At 50.1% G+C, this 18656-nt stretch overlaps 1 protein-coding gene across 1 annotated transcript in view; it reads right to left on the minus strand.

Annotated features, from left to right (window-relative positions):
* ZBTB49 (zinc finger and BTB domain containing 49) overlaps nucleotides 1–18421 on the minus strand; it is a 25983-nt gene extending 7562 nt beyond the window's left edge. Inside the window, exons 1-5 of the mRNA XM_077750410.1 lie at nucleotides 18256–18421; nucleotides 11855–12022; nucleotides 8748–9850; nucleotides 6364–6410; nucleotides 49–122 (exon numbers count right to left, since the gene is read on the minus strand). Coding sequence (XP_077606536.1) covers nucleotides 49–122; nucleotides 6364–6410; nucleotides 8748–9850; nucleotides 11855–12006 — 1376 coding nt within the window. The 5' untranslated portion in view covers nucleotides 12007–12022; nucleotides 18256–18421. The remainder of the gene's footprint in view (nucleotides 1–48; nucleotides 123–6363; nucleotides 6411–8747; nucleotides 9851–11854; nucleotides 12023–18255) is intronic.
* Between the last annotated feature and the right edge of the window lie 235 nt (nucleotides 18422–18656).

An 18656-nucleotide genomic window follows, 5' to 3' on the forward strand; every position in this document is an offset into this window, starting at 1 on the left:
AAAAAGGCTCGAGTTGTTTATAAGCCGAGGAACGAGCCCAGCACTGACCTCTTTCCGCAGATCTCGCAGATGTATGGTTTCTCACCCGAGTGCCGACGTAAGTGAGTCTGCAAGTTACCCGCCTGCAAGAGAGGGGGGAGAAAAAGCATACCAGCAATGAAAAGTTTTCTTGAAGGCTCTGCGAATTCAAAAGGAAAGCGGACAGACTGAGCCAGGCCCCGGTCCAGCTGCTTGGTGAGGAGCACGGGACTGGACCTGCCAGCAATCTGCAGACCGCATGGATGCCCCTGCGTCTGGCCTCTGACCCCGGCGCTCCACGCGAGCCCCTGGCCTGTCGCCTCATGAGCACGCACTGTGCTGCTTCCCTCGTCCGTGGGCCCTGCACGCCGTGGGGGCTGCTAAGTTTGTACTTCAAAAAGACCTCAGTACACTTTACTTGGTGTTTGTTTTAATTTTTAAAAATGTTTTATTTTTGAGAGAGAGAGAGAGAGAAAGACAGTGTGAGCAGGGGAGGGTCAAAGAAAGAGGGAGACACAGAATCCGAAGCAGGCTCCAGGCTCTGAGCTGTCAGCACAGAGCCCGATGCAGGGCTTGAACCCACGAACCGTGAGATCATGACCTGAGCTGAAGTTGGATGCTTAACAGACTGTGCCACCCAGGTGCCCTTACTTGGTGTTTGTTATTAACTTGGACCGTCTACATACAGGGATCGCTTGGAAACAAAGCATCTGTACTTGGTTATTTCAGGATTCCTTGTTTATTTTTTAAAAACATGCCTTTGTTCATAAAGAAGGTAAGACTTCCTCTGGGAGCACAGCTGTTCTGCCTGACTGGGGTGTCCTTTCTTTTACCTTTGTGCAAAAATGCGAATTAGGAGACTCACAGTAGCCATTTGGCTGCAGGGCCTTTTATGTTCCTAATTGCTGAAACTAGCAGGGCTTCACAAAGAGTTATTTAAATGGAGATTGCAAATAGATTTCCATGCAATAATCAATACGAAATCAATACTAACTTGCCTAAAGGACACTAAAATTAAAACTGTAATCGCCTCATAGTAAAAAAGCTCCTGGCTAACGTTTCAAATTAGGATTTGAAAATAAATAAAATTCTCCACTGCCAGAATTTAATAGACTCAATCTCTCATTTCCCCTTCTAATTTTTTATAGTGTTTGGTTATAAAAACACTGAAATGAATGAATGTGCCCAAGGGTAACCACGTGCAGGCATTATGCGCAAAATAAGCCAAAAGGAGGGAATGAACAGTAATAGCCAACGAACCACTCTGGCTTTGTAAGTCTGCAAACTGGATGTTAAATAAAAGTGCAGACAGTTCATGGTTATAGGTTTGAAGATGGTCTGAGTCTGCTTGTGAGCGGAAACTTACAAGTGAAAAAAGTGTGGTCTGTGGATTTTGTATCACGGAGCACAGAGATTCCGTGTGTCAGGCTCAGGGAAAGCATGGGGTTAGACACTTCAGAATATGATAAATACAACTTAGGGAAAACTCAGGTTTATTCCAGATAACTAAAGAGGAAGAATTTGGCAAAACACTGGTAAATACCTAGCTTTTAACACAATGACTATTGGAAACAATAGTAAAACAACAAATATCAACAGCCATACACGTTTGGTCGGCCTGCCCTTACGTGCATCACCAAACTATTCTTAGTAAGTAACTGGTAGCAATGTATCTCTTTTCTAGATGAAAATCTCAGATTCAGACAAATAGGTAAAGTAGCTGTTGCTGATACACAGCTGGGCCAGAAAGTAACGTGGGTTTGTGGGAGTCTGAACTCTCACACGTTGCTGTGAATAAACCGGCTTGTGTTGACGATTCCGTACAAGAGCTGCTTGACTGTTGGGGAAACAGCTCCCGGGAGGTAAGAGAATGCACCACAGGCTGTTTTAAGTCAGTCACTTCCAAATCCCAGAAAAGCTCATCAATTATGTAACAATTTGAATAGCACCATCTGCTCATCTGTTAAATTAGGTCCTTCTTTTTTAAGCTATTTTGTAAATGATGTATCAAGACTGAAAGGCATTCTCGGAGTCCATGCATAGTGGCACTGGAACCCTTTCTTTTTAACTGAAGCGTCACAATCACTCGTTTCCAAAGCAAGCATAATCAAAAGGTCTTCCACATAGAAGAGTATAATGAGCAATATTAAAACGACCTCTTAAATTTTTTTTTTAGCTATTTAGTATTAGAAATGGATCATGAAGATCGTCCCGCAGATAAAGGAGCACACACTGATCTGGCCCACGGTAGGAAAGCAGAGCAAATACCGAAGGATTTGGGCAAAAAAAGTCCAATGATGCATTCCATAATTTATGCCAAATCACGCAGCAAACTGGGACCCAGATTGTTTGACCTTTAGTCAAATATCTTTATTTTTGGTCTGGTTTGCTTCCCTCTCGTACTCATCATGTGCCACGTACCTAGTCCACATCTGGGACAGAACACTCTAGCAAGTGGCAACAATAGCAACCGCGATGGATGAGGCGGTTACCAGGAATGGAGCACTGAGAAGCTGCAGACCACGTGTCACCCAGCCTCAATCCCCTCTAAAGTAGTGGCATCACGGTCTATGGAAGAGCAAACTGAGGCTCCGGGGGGGAGGTCATCAGCCTGGGCTCCTGCGGCCGGGATCGAATATCCTGACTCAGGTCTGCGGACTCGGAAGCCTGCAGCATTGCTGGGCTGTCTGTGTTAAAGAACACGAGCAGTAAAGGACGCTCTGCTCTGTCTAAGCAAATATTTTAAAGAAGGAGGGAGCTGTCAGAATTTTGAACAGAAAAACTGCTGTAGAGAAGAACTAGCATCTGATCTGAGGAATTAAAAAAATAAACCCCTTCTAACAGGGATGTGGACATGAGCATTTAGACAGGAGCAAACCGAGCTCATCCTCTCCATAAGAACACTTTTCCAATGGCAGCTATTATTCACAAAAAAAAAAAAAACAAAAAAAAACAAAAAAACAGCTGCGGAATCATACCATTTTGGAGATAAAAGGGATGTCAGAGCTTAAAAGTCACCTAGTTCAGGAGTTTTGGGACTTCAGGATTTCACAAAATAATAAAAATTAACAGGGAAAACCCCCCTGGAGATTAACAGAGATGTCACCTAAACAACAGTGATCATCGTATGGACAGCAGGGCATTTACACGGGGAGTGACCACCACCTCAGAGCTCAGAGTTCAGTAACTTAGGAAAAGTTCATTAAAATACTCTTATTCCTGCATTTTCCCCGTGGATGCGGCCAAACCCTGCCAGCTGTGGCGTCAGGCCGTGTCCGTGCCCGGGGGAGCACCCCCGTCTCCTACGCATCACTGTGCCCTCTCACTCGTGTCCCGCACATGGGGCTCCCCTCTCCGGGAGGCACCGCACCAGCCGCTCTGTATGCATTCCTGCCTCTCAGGACAGACGTCACAACTCTGCTCCTCTCCCGAAGACAGCTCAGTGCACAAGGTTTCTTCTTCCTGTTCCTCACGTCACAGGTATTCCAGGCCTGCCCCGACCTCACTTCTCCGGGTGCTCCTGTGCGGCTGGGTTCCAGTCCACACACACAGGCCCAGCACTTTGCACAGAGCCTCACTCACTCTCTGCTGTGTGCGGGGCTCCCCAGTGCTGAGATCCGTGCACGGACCGTGTCCGGCACCATATCAACAGGTGCCGTCTGTTGTCACAGTCTCGGGTTACGGTAGCTTTGCAAAAAGCTCATGTATCATTCTGCTTACGGACTCATCATCAAAGTTATGGGTAACTCCCCGCCCCCAACACTGATTCTACTAAACATAAATTGAGTGAACAGCATTACAAGATTAATTCTCATTGGTGAATCCGTTTTCTCACTTTCAAGTCTTCCAGAAGGGAAAATATTCACAAACTCCCTTCTACCGGAGCAAACATTCCAGCAACAGCATGGGAGCATTCCAACCCCCTGTAACCGCAAATATGAACTCCAGCTCATTCTCAAGATGAATGCCTGCCCTAAGGCGGAGGGTGGTTACTGGGGACTTCTTACAGAGAGAGTATCCCTGTACCAACAACCTGACAGCTTTCTCGACCTGGAATGCCAGACACCCCCAGGCTTATCAAATGCCTGCCTGTCTTCGGGGCTCACCTGGGCAATCTCTTAACATATTTCACGTCATCACATACCCAGAACACCACTTCTTCCAGGCAGAAACGAGCACTCGCTAGTCTTCGCCCATGCTGTTCCCTATGCTATTCTCTATGCAGATCTCCCCAGCACACGGCAGAGCTCCTTGGGCACTCTACGCTTGCAACAAATGCTTGCTGAGAGGTTTTTAAACAGAAATCTTTGTTCACGAAGAACGTCACAGTTTCACTATGGGGAAGGGGCATCTGAAAACTGCAAGTGTACGTAATCCAACGTTCACAAAAATCCAACAACACACAGGCCCCAGCAGAGGACGATTTCAGGAGTGTCTGTCATCAGACAGGGCTACCTTGAGAGGACTCCGGAGGGCAGTGCACGGCGAGGCCTGAGCAGTGGTCCTCTACCTCCGCTATGCTTCCAAATCGCGGTAGTGACTCACCCCTGCACTCGAGCCGCACCCCAGCGCGACAGAACCAGAGGCCCTGGAGGCCAGGCCTGCCGTCTACTCGGGGAGATGAGGCGGGAGGCTGACTACACACGCTTCAATGTCCGGTTCTCCCTGACTGGCAGTGAAGGGTCATGGAAGGATGCCAAGCGAGCAGGGGACAGACCCTGAAGAGTCATCGCATTTTAAACGTCCGAAGGGCTTTCGTGTCCATCGTTTCACCCCCTCCTCCTGACATTTGCAGAGGAATAGAGTCCCTGACTCAGGATGTAGGAAACCGAGGGTCAGGGAGTGACGGCTGCTGATCGTTAACAGTCACGAGTCCACGTCTCCGGCTCTGCCCACTGCAAAGCTGTGAGGTTAAAATGGTGGGGGGCGAGCACCCTGGGAAGACGGGTGTGCAGGATCAGAGAGGGCGGCCCTGGGACGGGAGATGACGACACCCCGAGCAGGAACTACGCGCCAGGCAGGAAGTTCTTACTCCTACCGACTCCCCACACACTCCACAGGCGCAGTCCTCTCCCTTCCCTGGTTTTACAGACCGCGAAGCTGACATGCCAAAGTGGAGGGTGGCTCGCCCGAGGGCACAGAGCAGCAGGCCAGGGGCGGGGTCCGAGTCCACACTGCCCGTCGTCGCCACAGCCCCGGCTCGGCAGCCCAGGTGAGGCTGCACTGAAGCCGCGAGGCCTCGAGTGACTGGCAGCTGGAGAGAGGACTCCCCTCGCTTCTGCAGAAACTTCTGGATGTGGAGTGGGCACCGGCGTTCTGGACGGCAGGGACTAAAGACGCAATGGAAGGGGACCGGACTCAGTGGATCCCTGCAGGCATGTGGCAGGGGGCGTGAGAGGTCCCTGAGGGCACAGGTTTGGGGGGGAAGAGGAAGGGGACACTGGAGAGCTGGCTCCGTGGGGAATGTGTCAAAAGATGGCGCTGTCATGGAGCTTCAGTGCTCTGGGGAGCACTGCTGCCAGCATCACCGCCTGGAGGGCTCCTGGGTCAGTGCCCGGCCCAGGAGACAGCGTCTGCCCCGGCTGTGACCGATCTACCATGCCCGCCGATGGAAGGACAGACAGCCATGCGGTGGCGGTCTCCCCCGCGGGCCTGTGCGGGGGCCGCGCAGCCGGCCTCGCTCACCCTGGAGATGCCAGTGCCCGCACGTGGAGGAGCAGCAGGGACTTCCTTCTATCTCAGAAGCGGGTTCCCACCGGTCCACGTTTGGAATTTCCTCTGACATTAAATCTCTAGGTTTCTTTACATCCAGTGCCCAGATCGACAGGCAGCCCTACGAAGGAGCAGCAAACACAGGCGGGATGAGGGAATTCATACGTGTCCAAGTGACCTTGAACAGGGGTCAGCTGAAAGGCGGTCCAAGCAGGAATGAGAATTGCTTGCTGTGTTCCCCGCATCCTAACAACTGACGTGCCGGCAGGAGGAAGGGGACATTTGTCCTGGATGCTGCCCGGCGTGGCCTCCAGCATCACTGCATGGGCGCACACTGCAGTTTCCGGAAACCTCATTCACGAAAGAGAAGACACATACTAGGATTGGACCCTAGTGGGGTCAGTGAGTTCACACACTTACCAAAAATGCTGTTTGTCCCCTAATGACTTAACACCTAAAATGTGTGTTTCTTAGAAATTATTTTCTCCTGCTTTAGTGTGAAGTCAAAGTTACAGACACCATGAAAGGCTTCTCTCAGAAGTCCAAGTGTATGTCTTATTTGTAATAAATAATTAAAAAAAAACACTGGGTTTCAGGTTTCCAATTATTAACAGTAAATAAGAGTATTCCCACCTGAGAGAAATGTTTCCCACAAATGTTACATTCAAAAGGTTTCTCACCTGAAACAGAACAAAATAACAACTTGTAAAATCATTAGGCATATTTGCACCATAATTTTGTTTAAAATGTTTAAACAATCTCCGCTGCCCTTGCAGAAGAGAGCGCCACATTCTGGTACCTTCTAGAGAGACCGTGGCAGAGTCCCCACATCCTCCTGACTGTGCCGCCTGGAAGGCAGCGGTGGCTTGCTGCCCTCTCCTTCAGCCTGACTCCTTTACACCAGCAAGGGAGCCTCGTCCACACCCCACGAGGCGTACACACGTGGGGGGGGCGGAATCTTCAAGAGTGCCGGGGCAGAGCCCTCCCCACTGGCTTCAGTGGCCGACATGCACTAACGAGGGCAAGGACACTTGGGCAGGGAGGTGTGCCTTCCGGCCCGCTGCCCGCGTCTGCACCCTGGCACAGCACAGACAGGGAGAGCGGGCGCCACGCAAGGAGGCCGCAGCAGTGTGACACACTGTCGAGAACGGGAAAAGCGTACCTCAAGGTGCCACCTTTGGCCTGTAAAACCCAATGACGCTTTGAAGACCAAGAACCTTCCTTCTTCCCCATTCCCCTCAAATCAAGTGGTTTCATTAAGATTCTTTTTTAAAAAATTAGCATTTCCCTGCTTACTGTGTGCTACGGTCTGCCAGCTTGCTAGCTCCTGCCAGGATATTTTCACACTGGACGATTTCCTAAAACTGTTCAACGGCTTCCTCAAGGACAAGGTGCAAGCTCTGGCCCTGGGTAACCATAGTCACACGAATCCTGTATTTGGGGACTACGTTTACATCTGAAATTACGGGGAAGATGGATGATGTGAAGTGAGCTACAACAGTTTGAAAAAAAAGGTCACCAGCTGCCAAGACTCACAAGTGACCAGGGCCAATCCCCCTACACCAGGGGGCCTTCCTCTCGGCTCTCAGGGTCCCTCACGCTCTGAGTAACTGAGGACCCGAAAGAGCTCTGGTTTACCTAGGCTGTGTCTGTAGGTTCGGCCCACATCAGAAATGAAAACAGTGACTTCTGGAACATACCACCAGACATCTCACCAGCCACCGCCTTTAGCGGACTTGTGTGAGCAGGATGGACGGGGGGCCAGACTCTGATGGAAAGAGTTTTGGCCTCACGGACCCCCAGAAATAGTTCCCCAGGCCATACCGGTGAAATGCCGCCTTCCCAACTTCCGTCCCAGTAAACCCCTGTGCCCCGGCTGTGTGACCACCTGCATCTGAAGATGTCCCTTCAGAACAAACAATGTAATGTGTTTCCTTTAAAGTTATGCAGATATGCTCTCAAATAAAAATTATTATGATCGTTAGGCTCTAGGAAACTTAAGCAGAGTGGTCTACATCGTGCTTTTTCAGGGCAAAACTGAGTCAACGATACTGCCTTCCTATAAAATAACTCTGAACTACTACCACCAATGGAAGCACTTTGTGGTCAAATACATGAAAACTGACGAAGGGCTGCCGTATGTATTAGGTCTCTCAATGAGAGAACGAGGTCGCTAACAGCTGAGCACATAGGCAATCCAAAGGGTGACAGAACGGCACATGGATAATCACAAGGACGTGAGCACTTTCAAAGCAGACACGCTGTAAGTGCACGTCAGCACCACCCCTCAGGCCTGTAAGGGCTGTCGTTATGTGTGCCGGGGTCACCAAGTTTCACTGCAGGAAGGGAGGTACCGGAAGTACCGCATAACAGAAGGCACTATGTGCTACGGGACACTTTTAAAGGAGCATCTGGAAAAAAATAAACTTTGGGAAAAAGGGCGAGGTATGAATTAAGGTACTAAGCCTCTGAAAACTCAATGTTCAACATGGAAGAATGATCACTGGAAAACATCAAATGGGTAAAGCTGATCCTTATTCAAAAGTTTACCTCTTCCTTCCAAACCACAATTTTAAAAACTCTGACATTCACTGGGCTTCCCAGAGACCTTTCACTATTTCCCTCAGTTATTTTGGTCTGGATGAACCTACATCAGGCTTTAAAAAAAATAAATTTCGTCTAATTCTAAAGAGCGAATAGGACTCAGCCGTTCTAGGGCATATGCGGAATTTTTAGGGTGTCAGAACGTGCTGTCCTTCCTCAAAGATGGGCGGTCTGTGCTACAGAGCCATAATTAAAAATGAAGAGCGTGCCATCTTTGTAAACTGGCTCAGCCAGAGCATCTACAGAGCTCCGAGGTGGTTAAGGGTGATCCCCAAAAACGTCCCTGGTCTTCTGGGGGTTATCAATGACATCGTCGCGCAACAGCAAAACCTCTTACAAAAGCAGGAGCCGGCAGTGGTGTCGGGCGTCCGCGTCACGTCCTTCCCTCTGCCTGCGGCACCGAGTCAGTGTACCTGTGTGAGACCGCCTGTGCAGCTCCAGGTTGCTGGGGTGTTTGAAGGGCTTCCCGCACAGCTCGCACGCGTACTGCCTCTGGGACTGGAGCGCCGGGGCCGGGCCCTCCAGGGCCGTGGGTTCTTCGGGCCGCTCCGCGTCGTTCACGCAGTCCAAGTGCTCGGCACCGATGAGCTCCTCATCGCCTCTTCCTTCAGCACCGCGGCTGCTGGCTGCCTGCAGAGTGTCTGCGCGGGCAGCGTCCAGCCTCTCTGTCACACGGTCACCCGGAGTGGCTTCAGACTCCAGCTCTGCCAACCTCTGGGACTTGAGGAAGTTCAGCTTCTTCAGGTGAATGGCCTTTTTGAGCCTCATCTGTTTGGCAGGCGGCGGGCATGGGCCGTGGGACTCAGGGCCTGGGGTCACCTCGCTCAGGGGCGGGGCCAGGTGGGACTGCAGGACACACCGGGAGTCACACTGGGAGTGAGCGGCGGCACAGGCCTGAGGCTCCCCGGCATTGAGGTCCGGGGACGCGCTGAACGGGCAAGGTGGCTCGCTCGCCCTCTCGTGACCGTGGCCGTGACCGGGACACGCAGTGTGTTTATAGTACTGCTTACTGTAGAAGTTTCTGAGTTTGTAGTAGTAACCCTGTCTGGAAGGCAGCTCCGGACAGCCGCCCTCTAGTGGGTCGGGCGCCTGTTTGGACGCTTCGCCTGCAGGGTGATGAAGACTGACCGCCGGAGGAGCAGGCGATTGGGACTCCTCCAAAGCTCTACCCTGCTGGACGTCCGCGGGACACTCTGGCAGCAAAGGAGGAGGGTAGGTGTCGTTTATGACACAGCTGGTGTCGGCGGCCAGAGCGCTCTGCAGGGAGAAAGTACTGGTGCAGGCCATGCCCGGGGGCTGGTCCACCGCGGCCGATTTTAAGAACGAGTGACACAGATTCAGGACGTTTTGAACCTGCAAACACTGGGCTATGTCCAGCACCACCTGCACGTTGTCCTGGTTAAGATCCAGGTGGGACGTGTACATGAAGTCCAGGATCTGCCCAATGCCGCTTACGTTTTTAATATCCAGGTGAAAAACATCACTTTTTTGGCCTGAAGAATTCTGAAAGAGGCTCCTGATAAAAGAAAGGATATCTGTTTATAGTATGGTAGTTTTTTCTTATAAATCATGCTCACATTAATATTCAAAAATACTACCCTTCCGTAAATGCCAAGATTTATTAATTTTTCATTATTCATTTTATTTTAGAGAGAATGCGAGGGGGGAGAAGGGCAGAGACAGAGAGAATCTTAAGCAGGCTCCATGCTGAGTGGGGGGCTCAATCCCATGACCCTGAGATCATGACCTGAGCTGAAATCAAGAGCGGGATGCTCAACCAACCGAGCTGCCCAGGGGCCCCTAAATGCCACGATTTTTAAATTAAGCATATTTAAATCCTTTAAAACATGTTGGCAGGCTGTCCAATGAAGCAGTTCAGATGAATTAAGTTAGTGTGCTGGATATGCAACCTTCCAAACAGATCTCAGAGTAAGATTCTGAAATATACTCATCGTTCTGTTCAAAATATAATTATCCATGTGGATTATTAACTGCATACACATAGAGTAAAGCAAACTAAAGGACACACATTTTTCAGCATTTCATGTCTAGTCTGGCAAATTCTATTTCAGGCCATAAAACACGTAACAAAAATATTCCCATTTCTAAGTGCCTTAAAAATGTCTAAAAATAAAGATAGCTATAACAAACCAACACTCGATACTCATTCTTTTTTTAATTTTAGTTTTTTTAATTGTGGCAAAATATACACAATGTTTACCATCTGACCCATTTTCAGGTGGCTGCAAGTGTTAAACATAGTTCCAACAGTAAAGCCAGTGGCATGGAGTGCACCCACACCACAGTGCCAGCAGCAGCACATCCATTTCCAGAACGTTTCATCTTCCCAAACCGAAACTCTATCCCCATGAAACAACCAGGCTCTATCGCCCTGCCCCTTGCACCCGCCATGCTACCTTCTGTCTCTGGGAATCTGACAACTCTACATACTTGACATAAGCTCACTTTGTACCCAGATCTGTTAGAGGTTTCTCTGCAACCCCAGTGGCCCACAAGCCAGCAGTGAGGAAAAGAAAAGCCCTGTGAGTTAGCGAGGGAAAGGGGTGCCATGAAGCCCTGGCACTTTATTCTGCATAGATGTCGTCAAGTTCCAGGTGACGGGGTTTGTACTGCATGGAAACTACCACGCTGGGTCAGGTGAATGGTCTTTTGCAAGTTTGTGGACATTTTCTCTAATCTAATCACCTGCTTCCCCAAAATAGCCTTCAGCTCTGTTCCTGCCTCAGGGAAGTACTAATTAAAACAGGGCAGGGGAAGTGGGGTCTGAGACCAGGCTGCACGGGGCAGAGGTGCTGACCACCTCGGTGAGCGGACCCATTCACTATAACGTGTGCTTAGAGCATCCATGATAGCAGAGGGTGAGTTCGATGGGAAGATTAGATCAGGCTCCATGCACCGTTTACTAGAGCAATAAAACGCTATGCATTTTAAGGGAAAAAAAGGTACCCCCCCCAAAAAGCTTCAGTGCTTACAGAGAGATACATCTCAGCTAACCAGAAAATGTATGTAGGACACTGAACTCTAATAATGTCTAATAATCTAAAAATGATCATAGGAAGAAATAGATTGAGTTCAAATCTGTTTTCTATAATATTCCAAAGAAAAACAAAAACTAAAACATTTTAATAACAAAATAGTACATACGGCATTTTCCCCACTTCCATTTCTTATCACAAGAAAGCTCTTACCAGGAATTCTATTCCTCAATCTTTTTACCATGAAAGGATAAGAAATACATAGAGAAAATGGACATTAATTACAACTGCTAAAATCAAAGACAAAGTGCCAAAATACTTTCAATCTGCCCAAAGAGTTTTTAGGTAAAAAGCTCTTTTCCTCTCAGGTTGCTCTAAAGACAAAAAAAGCAAAAAAATCCACCAAGCACTACAAGAGGTGAGAACGGTGAAATCCAAGGAGAAAATAAATTTAGTCAAAATATACCCGCGCTAGAAGAGCTCTTCCTCCACGCGGTCACAAGAACAAAGTCTAGGACACGCACCTGAAGTACTGACTGAACGCCGCCAGAACGTTCTTGTGCGCCTTGAAGCAGACCCCTTTCACCACCAACATGCAGTCGCAAAGCAGGCCCTGGATGCGCTGCTCGTGCAGCTGCTGGAGGAGGTGGCGGCTGTGGGCAGCGAGCGGGTCCATGCTCCGCCACGGGCACCTGCAGGGAGAGCACGAGGTGGACAGTGAACCGGCGATGTGACCGGAGCCATGTGCACCAGGACTCGCGGGTGGCCCGCCGTTCAGTCCTGGCTCCTTCAAACCGGCCAACAAAATCCATAAAAACGTTGGGCCTTAAGCATCTAGATGCCGCTCCACAGAAGGCTCTGCAGGGATGCACAAGTTCCGTATCTACACTGTCCGCTGCAGGAGCCGCAGGCCGCCTGGGGGCCCTGAGCGCGTGGAATGTGGCTGGTGTGGCTGAGGAACGAGAGCATTAAGCTATCTGAAGAGCCACAGAACGTGGCAGGGCGAATGCCGAATACGGCCACCATAACGCTGTACGCATTCCTCTCGTTTCTACCCTGCAATAATTCAACAAAAAAACATACGTATGTAAACACTCAGAAGGTTTGAAAAAAGCCAAGTGGATAAGATCAATCCGTATTTACTGAGCACCTATATGTGGGGCGCCGAATTACCTGAGGAAAATTAGGAACTTACCTGCGGAGATAAGGTGTAAGCCAAAATAAATTAACGAACACCACTAGACAATAATAAAAAAGGTATCACAAAGCAGCACGTCTGCTCGTTTGCCCTTCTGGCCTCTCCGGTGGGCTGCTGCTTCAGCGCAGCCCTGTCTTGCAGGCGCCCTGCACGGACGTTCTAGAACGCATAAGGCACCTGCTGAATTTGAGAGTGCTGAAGCCAGGCAAGTGATAGGACACGACGTGCATGCGTGTGTGTGCGTGAATGTGTGTGCGTGCACGTATGAGTGACAGAGAAAGAAGGGGAGGGGGTCAGACCATGCAGAATCTTACAGGCCTTTTAAACCCGACCGTGAGACTCTGCACGAGATGGGAAGCCCTGTCTTACATACAAAGCTTTCCTGTCTCTTCAACATCCCCATGTCCAGGTCCCAGGGCCACAGCAACGAACATGCACACCAAGTCCCTGCCCTCACGAAGCTTAAATTCTAGTAAAGGAAACACAAACACACACAGAAGTACATGGCGCACAACTACACAAATACCACATGTAGACAGACACCGGAATGCACAGGAGAGTCAGGCACGGGTCCATGCCAGGGCACAGTCCAGTGAGACACGCTGACAGCAGAGAAGTCGGGGGCAGGAACGAAGTCGGCCTGGGCAGGCATGTGGAGCGATGGCAGCGCGGGGCGGTGAAAACCTGAAGAGCTGTGGTCTCTGCTTTCCTCCTCAGTGCAGAACATCATTGAAAAAGTCACCAGACCGCAAAGCCAAAACCAAGCTTCTGAACACAGCCTCTTCGCTCGTCATTATCACTGTCACCATCGCCTCATCCCCTCCTGTGCCCACTCGGTGCCCGCCAAAATACACAACCTGCGGCTCCCCGCGCAAGTGCGCTGGGGACAGTGTGGGGCCCCAGCCCACTGCTCATGACCTACATGACTCTGGGCAATGACCTCTCCACGTCCACGTTCCCCATCTCATCTCACGGGTCACAGAGGCAATCGTGAGGACCCACGTGAACATCGAGAATAGCAACTGACATACTAAGTATTCAACACACGTCCTCCATAAACAGCACCCGGGGCGCCTGTGAAAAGTCCCAGTTCCTGGAGGTCAGCTGAGAGTCTTGTGTGGCCTCGTGTGGGGCCTAGGCATCTGCACTGTAAGCACCCAGGTGGCCGCGGGGCAGGCAGAGTACAGGGCCCTGCCTTGCTCTCTCCCCAGCAAGCCCTGGGTTCTGATACTTCCTGTCTTGGGAATACTTTATCTACACTGGCCTCTCCAGCCTTCCAGACATCAGGGCTCCGCTGAGCCGTCATCATCTCTGGGAAGCCTTTCCTGCCATCTGAAACATGTTCCTTCTTCCCCAGTGCTCCCGCAAGTCTGGGGTCCCTCCCCTGCGACCCCACAGCACCCAGCATGTGCTCCCCTGAGATGACGTATCCTTACACTCCATTGCCTGGGTTTGCAGCTCTGCTGTGAGCTCCAAGGGCACCGCCTTACTCACCGCTGCGCGGCACAGAGCAGGTACTCGCTCATGAAGACCCAGGCTACCGAACCTCTGTTGCTGATGAACAACGGTCAGTGAGGTCTGTTCCTATCTTTTTGACCCCCCACCCCCCACCCCCACAGCTCCTCTTCTAGGTCCTTTCCCTTCTCTTCATTTCCACACAAGTGACTGTGACCCTGACTTCACGAAGACGGTTGAGTCCACAGATAATTTGATATAACCTGAGTGCCTTTGAATTCTTTTCTTAATTCCAAATTTCTCTCTCCTCCCTCGCTCAGTCCCTTCAGCCTCCCAGGATGAAGTGTGCCTTCTCCTTCGCAAAGCCAGCTTCCCTCTTCCTCTTGCCCCCACTGCCTGCCTCCCCCAGAAGGCTTCACTCTCGGCTTTTCCACTGCTTCACTCTGTCCCCAGCTGGCTCACCAGTTCTTGCAAACACACCAAGATTGCCCCATGTTGAAAAAAAGCAAAAGAAAACAGGACAACAAAATCCTGCCTCGAGGTGCATGTATTCATGTCTCAAAACAGCAACTCCACACCCCTCTCTGCTTTCTGAGGACTCTGCCACCTCGCGTCTTGCTGCATTCTCCCCGTGCGGACACACACACGCCACAGGGGCCGCTCCTTGGCTACAGTGTGTAGCGTGCGTTCCGCCCACATCTATCTCGACGCACCTGCCTCCCCAGGGCCCTTCCTCTTACGAAGTCCCCGATCTGCTCCATCTCTAGGCTGTATGACCTCTTCTGCGAGCCCCCAAACGTTAATGTCCCTTAAGACTCAGCCCCTGGGCCCTCTTCTCATTCCCTTGAAAATCACATGTATTCCTGGCCTTCATCTGCTCTAAGCAGACAACTCCAAAATGTGAAACTTGAGCTCTGGCCACTAGTTCCAAATGTCCAACTTTCTGCTAACCATCTCCACTTTAGACCCCTCCCCTCCATTTTGAATCTCTAAAACTCACCCTCAGCTCTACACCTTATTCTGGTTCCCTTATTTCTTCATGGAAAGCTTAGTTTCTGACACATAAAACTTCGGGTACTGGCATGATCTCCATGGTTTGAGATCAGGGTGGGATTCAGAGAAAACTAGCACTAGAGATGATGTCATCTATAATGAGCAATGCTAAAGCACGGGGAGAGGATAGCATCGCCCAGAGCAAGAATACAGAAAGGGAAGCATTAGGTCAGGTGGTGGGGCAGTGTCCCGGGCTGAATCCTCAAGGGTACTGGACACCAGATGATAGAGTCCTCAGTTACCTACCCCTGCCCCATCAGTTGCTTGAACAGAAAAGGATTATTAGCTTTTTCTTATTACCTATCATGCACTATTTACGGGCCAGTAACTACACTAAGCACATTCCATCCATTAACTCCAATAATGCTACAAGAACTCTATTATCAGCCTTTTAGAAGAGAGGAAATTACAAAATGGGGAGTTTTAACGATCCTGTGTTCCAAAGGCAGGATTTAGAGCCGGTTCCTAGCCCTGGAGCCCAAGCTCTTATGCTATGCTACGTCCCGTGAGAAAAAGGACATTAAAAATACAACACAAAACCTTCCTCTATAGACGTTAACGTTAAAATGTCGCAAATGTTCTCAATCTATAGACATTTGCCAGCTATACAGAAGTAACACACACAGTTATAAACTGTTGTACAATTTACGCTGTGAAAATCATAACTATTCTGCACTACTCAGTATGGTTGTCTAATGGCTTCATGATGTCAATTCTGTACCTGCCCAACGAGATTAGAGAGGGCTCTGGAAGAAGAATTTGTATCTTATATTCCTCATGTGTTTAGGGATGACAAGGGTAAATAACGGTGCATCATGTACCTAAGAACAGTCATAATAAACGTCACATATTTACAAGATGCTTCTAACATGCCAGGCACTGTTCTGAACCCTTTACACGTATTCTTTCAATCTCTGTGCTCATCTCATAGTCAGTTCATCTCATTCAATTCTCCCGATAACTATAAGATAACTACCACTCTTATTTTATAGATGAGGACGGGGAGGCACCTGGACAATTAAAGATGGCTACAACTCTGACATTCCTCCCCAGGGGAGGTGGGATCTAGGTCTCTCCCACCTTGAATCTGAGCAGGCAAGAGTGAGGGTGCAAAGCCCTGCTCACTTCTGGGTCTGACACCTGCCACTGTCTGTCTCCTGGAACAGCGACTCTGGAGGTCCAAGTCGGCTGTAAGGCGCCCGACTGGAGAGCACGTGGCACCCGAGAAGGACTCAGCTGAGCCCAGCCTTCCAGCCACCAGACAGCAGAGCCACACCTAACTCTCAAGACCAGCCCCCGCCTGCAGGGGACTGTCACGTGGGGCTGAAGAACTGCCCAGTGGAGCTCTGCTTGAATTCCTGGCCCACTAAGCTGTGAGAGATAATACATTTTTTAAAAACAAATTTTTGTTTGTTTACTTTTGAGACAGAGAGAAACTGAGCTTGTGTGGGGGAGGGGCAGAGAGAGAGACACACACAGAATCTGAAACAGGCTCCAGACTCCGAGCTGTCAGCACAGAGCCCAATGCAGGGCTTGAACTCACGAACCGTGAGATCATGACCTGAGCCGAAGTCGGACGCTTCACTGACTGAGCCCCCCAGACACCCTGAGAAAATAAGTTTTTAAGTCACCAAATTTTGGGGTAGTTTGTTGCAATGCAAGAGACATCCTGACTAGGTACAGAGAAGACACAACTCGTACAGACAATAAAGGGCAGAGTCAGGATTCAAACCCAGGGGAATGATTCCAAAGCCCACATGCTTAACCACTGAGTTACACTTAGCACATGAAAGGGCTGCTTGGGTCAAGTCAGCTGATGGCCCAGTGAGCACAGCACAGTGAGGACGAATGCGTGCAACACATAGCGTCGCACGGTGGCTCAAGGAGCACAGGCCAATCCCACCTCTGTGGCTGCTCACTCTGTGGTAAAGACACAGACTGCACCTGTCTTAGTGACCAGCCTATCTCTTATCTAGAGGAGCAGCCTGAGCACAGGAGTGCTCAACATGTAGCTTCTCGAAGGCTGGAGACCCTGAGCCTCAGTTTTTCATATGTGAAAATGGAGAGGTCCCCCCTTGGGTTAAAGAATTCCTACGGTATCTTCCTGTTTTAAAGGCTACAAATCTATACCAAAATGTGATGTCGGAAGGATGGACCGAGTGGCATCAACGGGAAATCTGGGAACACTGGGAAAATATGGGCAAAGAGAAAACACACGCATGTGCATGTGCACGTACGTGTACACACACACACACACACACACACACACACACACGGAACAGCATGAAGAGGTGCTCCTAAAGGGAACAAGAGCCAGAATGGAATTCTGTCCTGAGGAGAGGGTTCCCACAGCAGGGGCCCTTCTGTTCAGTGGGACACTTTCTAAACTGGTCAGACACCCAGAGCTGGCAGAGGTCAGTTTCCAGGAGCCACGGATGGATCACTTCTCCAAGGGTCCAAAGGGCACACGCCTCAGCACCAGCTTGCCTTAGAGAGGTCCCACCCTCGTCTGTGGTCATCGTGGTTCTCAAACGGCTTATTCGTAATGCCNGCTCCAGGTAAACTGATATCGCGTGCCTGACACACGCAGACGTTGTGAGGATGAAATGACGATCACCTGAGTGAGATCTGTCTCCTGCCCTCCACAGGCTGTGTCTCATCAGTCTGCACGGCACTCAACTTTACAGAGTGTCACTATGTGCCCCCCACTGAGGGTGCAATGGTGAACCACTCACGCCACACGGCCACAGGAGCCTTCATGAACGAGGACCTCCAATCCCTCATCCTGACCTCAGTCTGTACTTTCCAACTGATTAAGTTCTTTCCAGCTCGTTTCTTAACTTTCTTTTATTTATTTATTTATTTATTTTTATTAATTTCTGAGAGAGTGAGAGAGAGACAGAATGAGCAAGGGAGGGTCAGAGAGACAGGGAGACACAGAATCTGAAACAGACCCCAGGCTCTGAGCTGGCAGTCAGCACAGAGCCCAATGCAGGGCTCGAACCCATGAACCTTGAAATCAATCATGACCTGAGCCAAAGTCAGATGCTTAACCGACAAAGCCACCCAGGCGCCCCATTTCTTTACTTTCTTAACTCGGGCAAAGCATCCCCTGCTGGGAACTGAAACTGTGCCCTCCAGCCAGCAGGCCTGCCCTGAGCTGGGAGACCCCGTGCCAGTGACCCTAAGATGATGATGGATCTGCCCTTCGCTGCCCACCTGCACGCGTCCACCAATGTCTGTCCCACGTTCTCCTTATATGAACCTGGAGGCACTTCGGGCACTTCGGAGACTGTCCTGCCCGTGGTGGCCTCCCTGAAATACCTTTCTTGTGTCACCGCCTCTCGTTTCTCTGCATTTGGTTTTCGTCAGCGGTCGTTCTGAGGCCCCCCAGAGCCAGGTGCTCCTGTACCCCCAATCCTAGAGAGAGAAGACACAGGAACAGGTCCTGGAGATGCCGAATGAGGCAAGTGCAGATTAATCTGAAGAAGGAGGGTCAGGGAGAACTCCCTCAGGGAAGAGCCATGTGTGCTGACACCGGAAAATGCAATCTACCAAGAAAGACTGAAAAAAGGTCACCCCCCCACCCCGGAGGCACAAACACGAATGAGGCACATGTG

Source organism: Crocuta crocuta, unplaced genomic scaffold, assembly GCF_008692635.1.
Source record: "Crocuta crocuta isolate KB4526 unplaced genomic scaffold, BGI_CrCroc_1.0 scaffold179, whole genome shotgun sequence".
Lineage (NCBI taxonomy): Eukaryota > Metazoa > Chordata > Mammalia > Carnivora > Hyaenidae > Crocuta > Crocuta crocuta.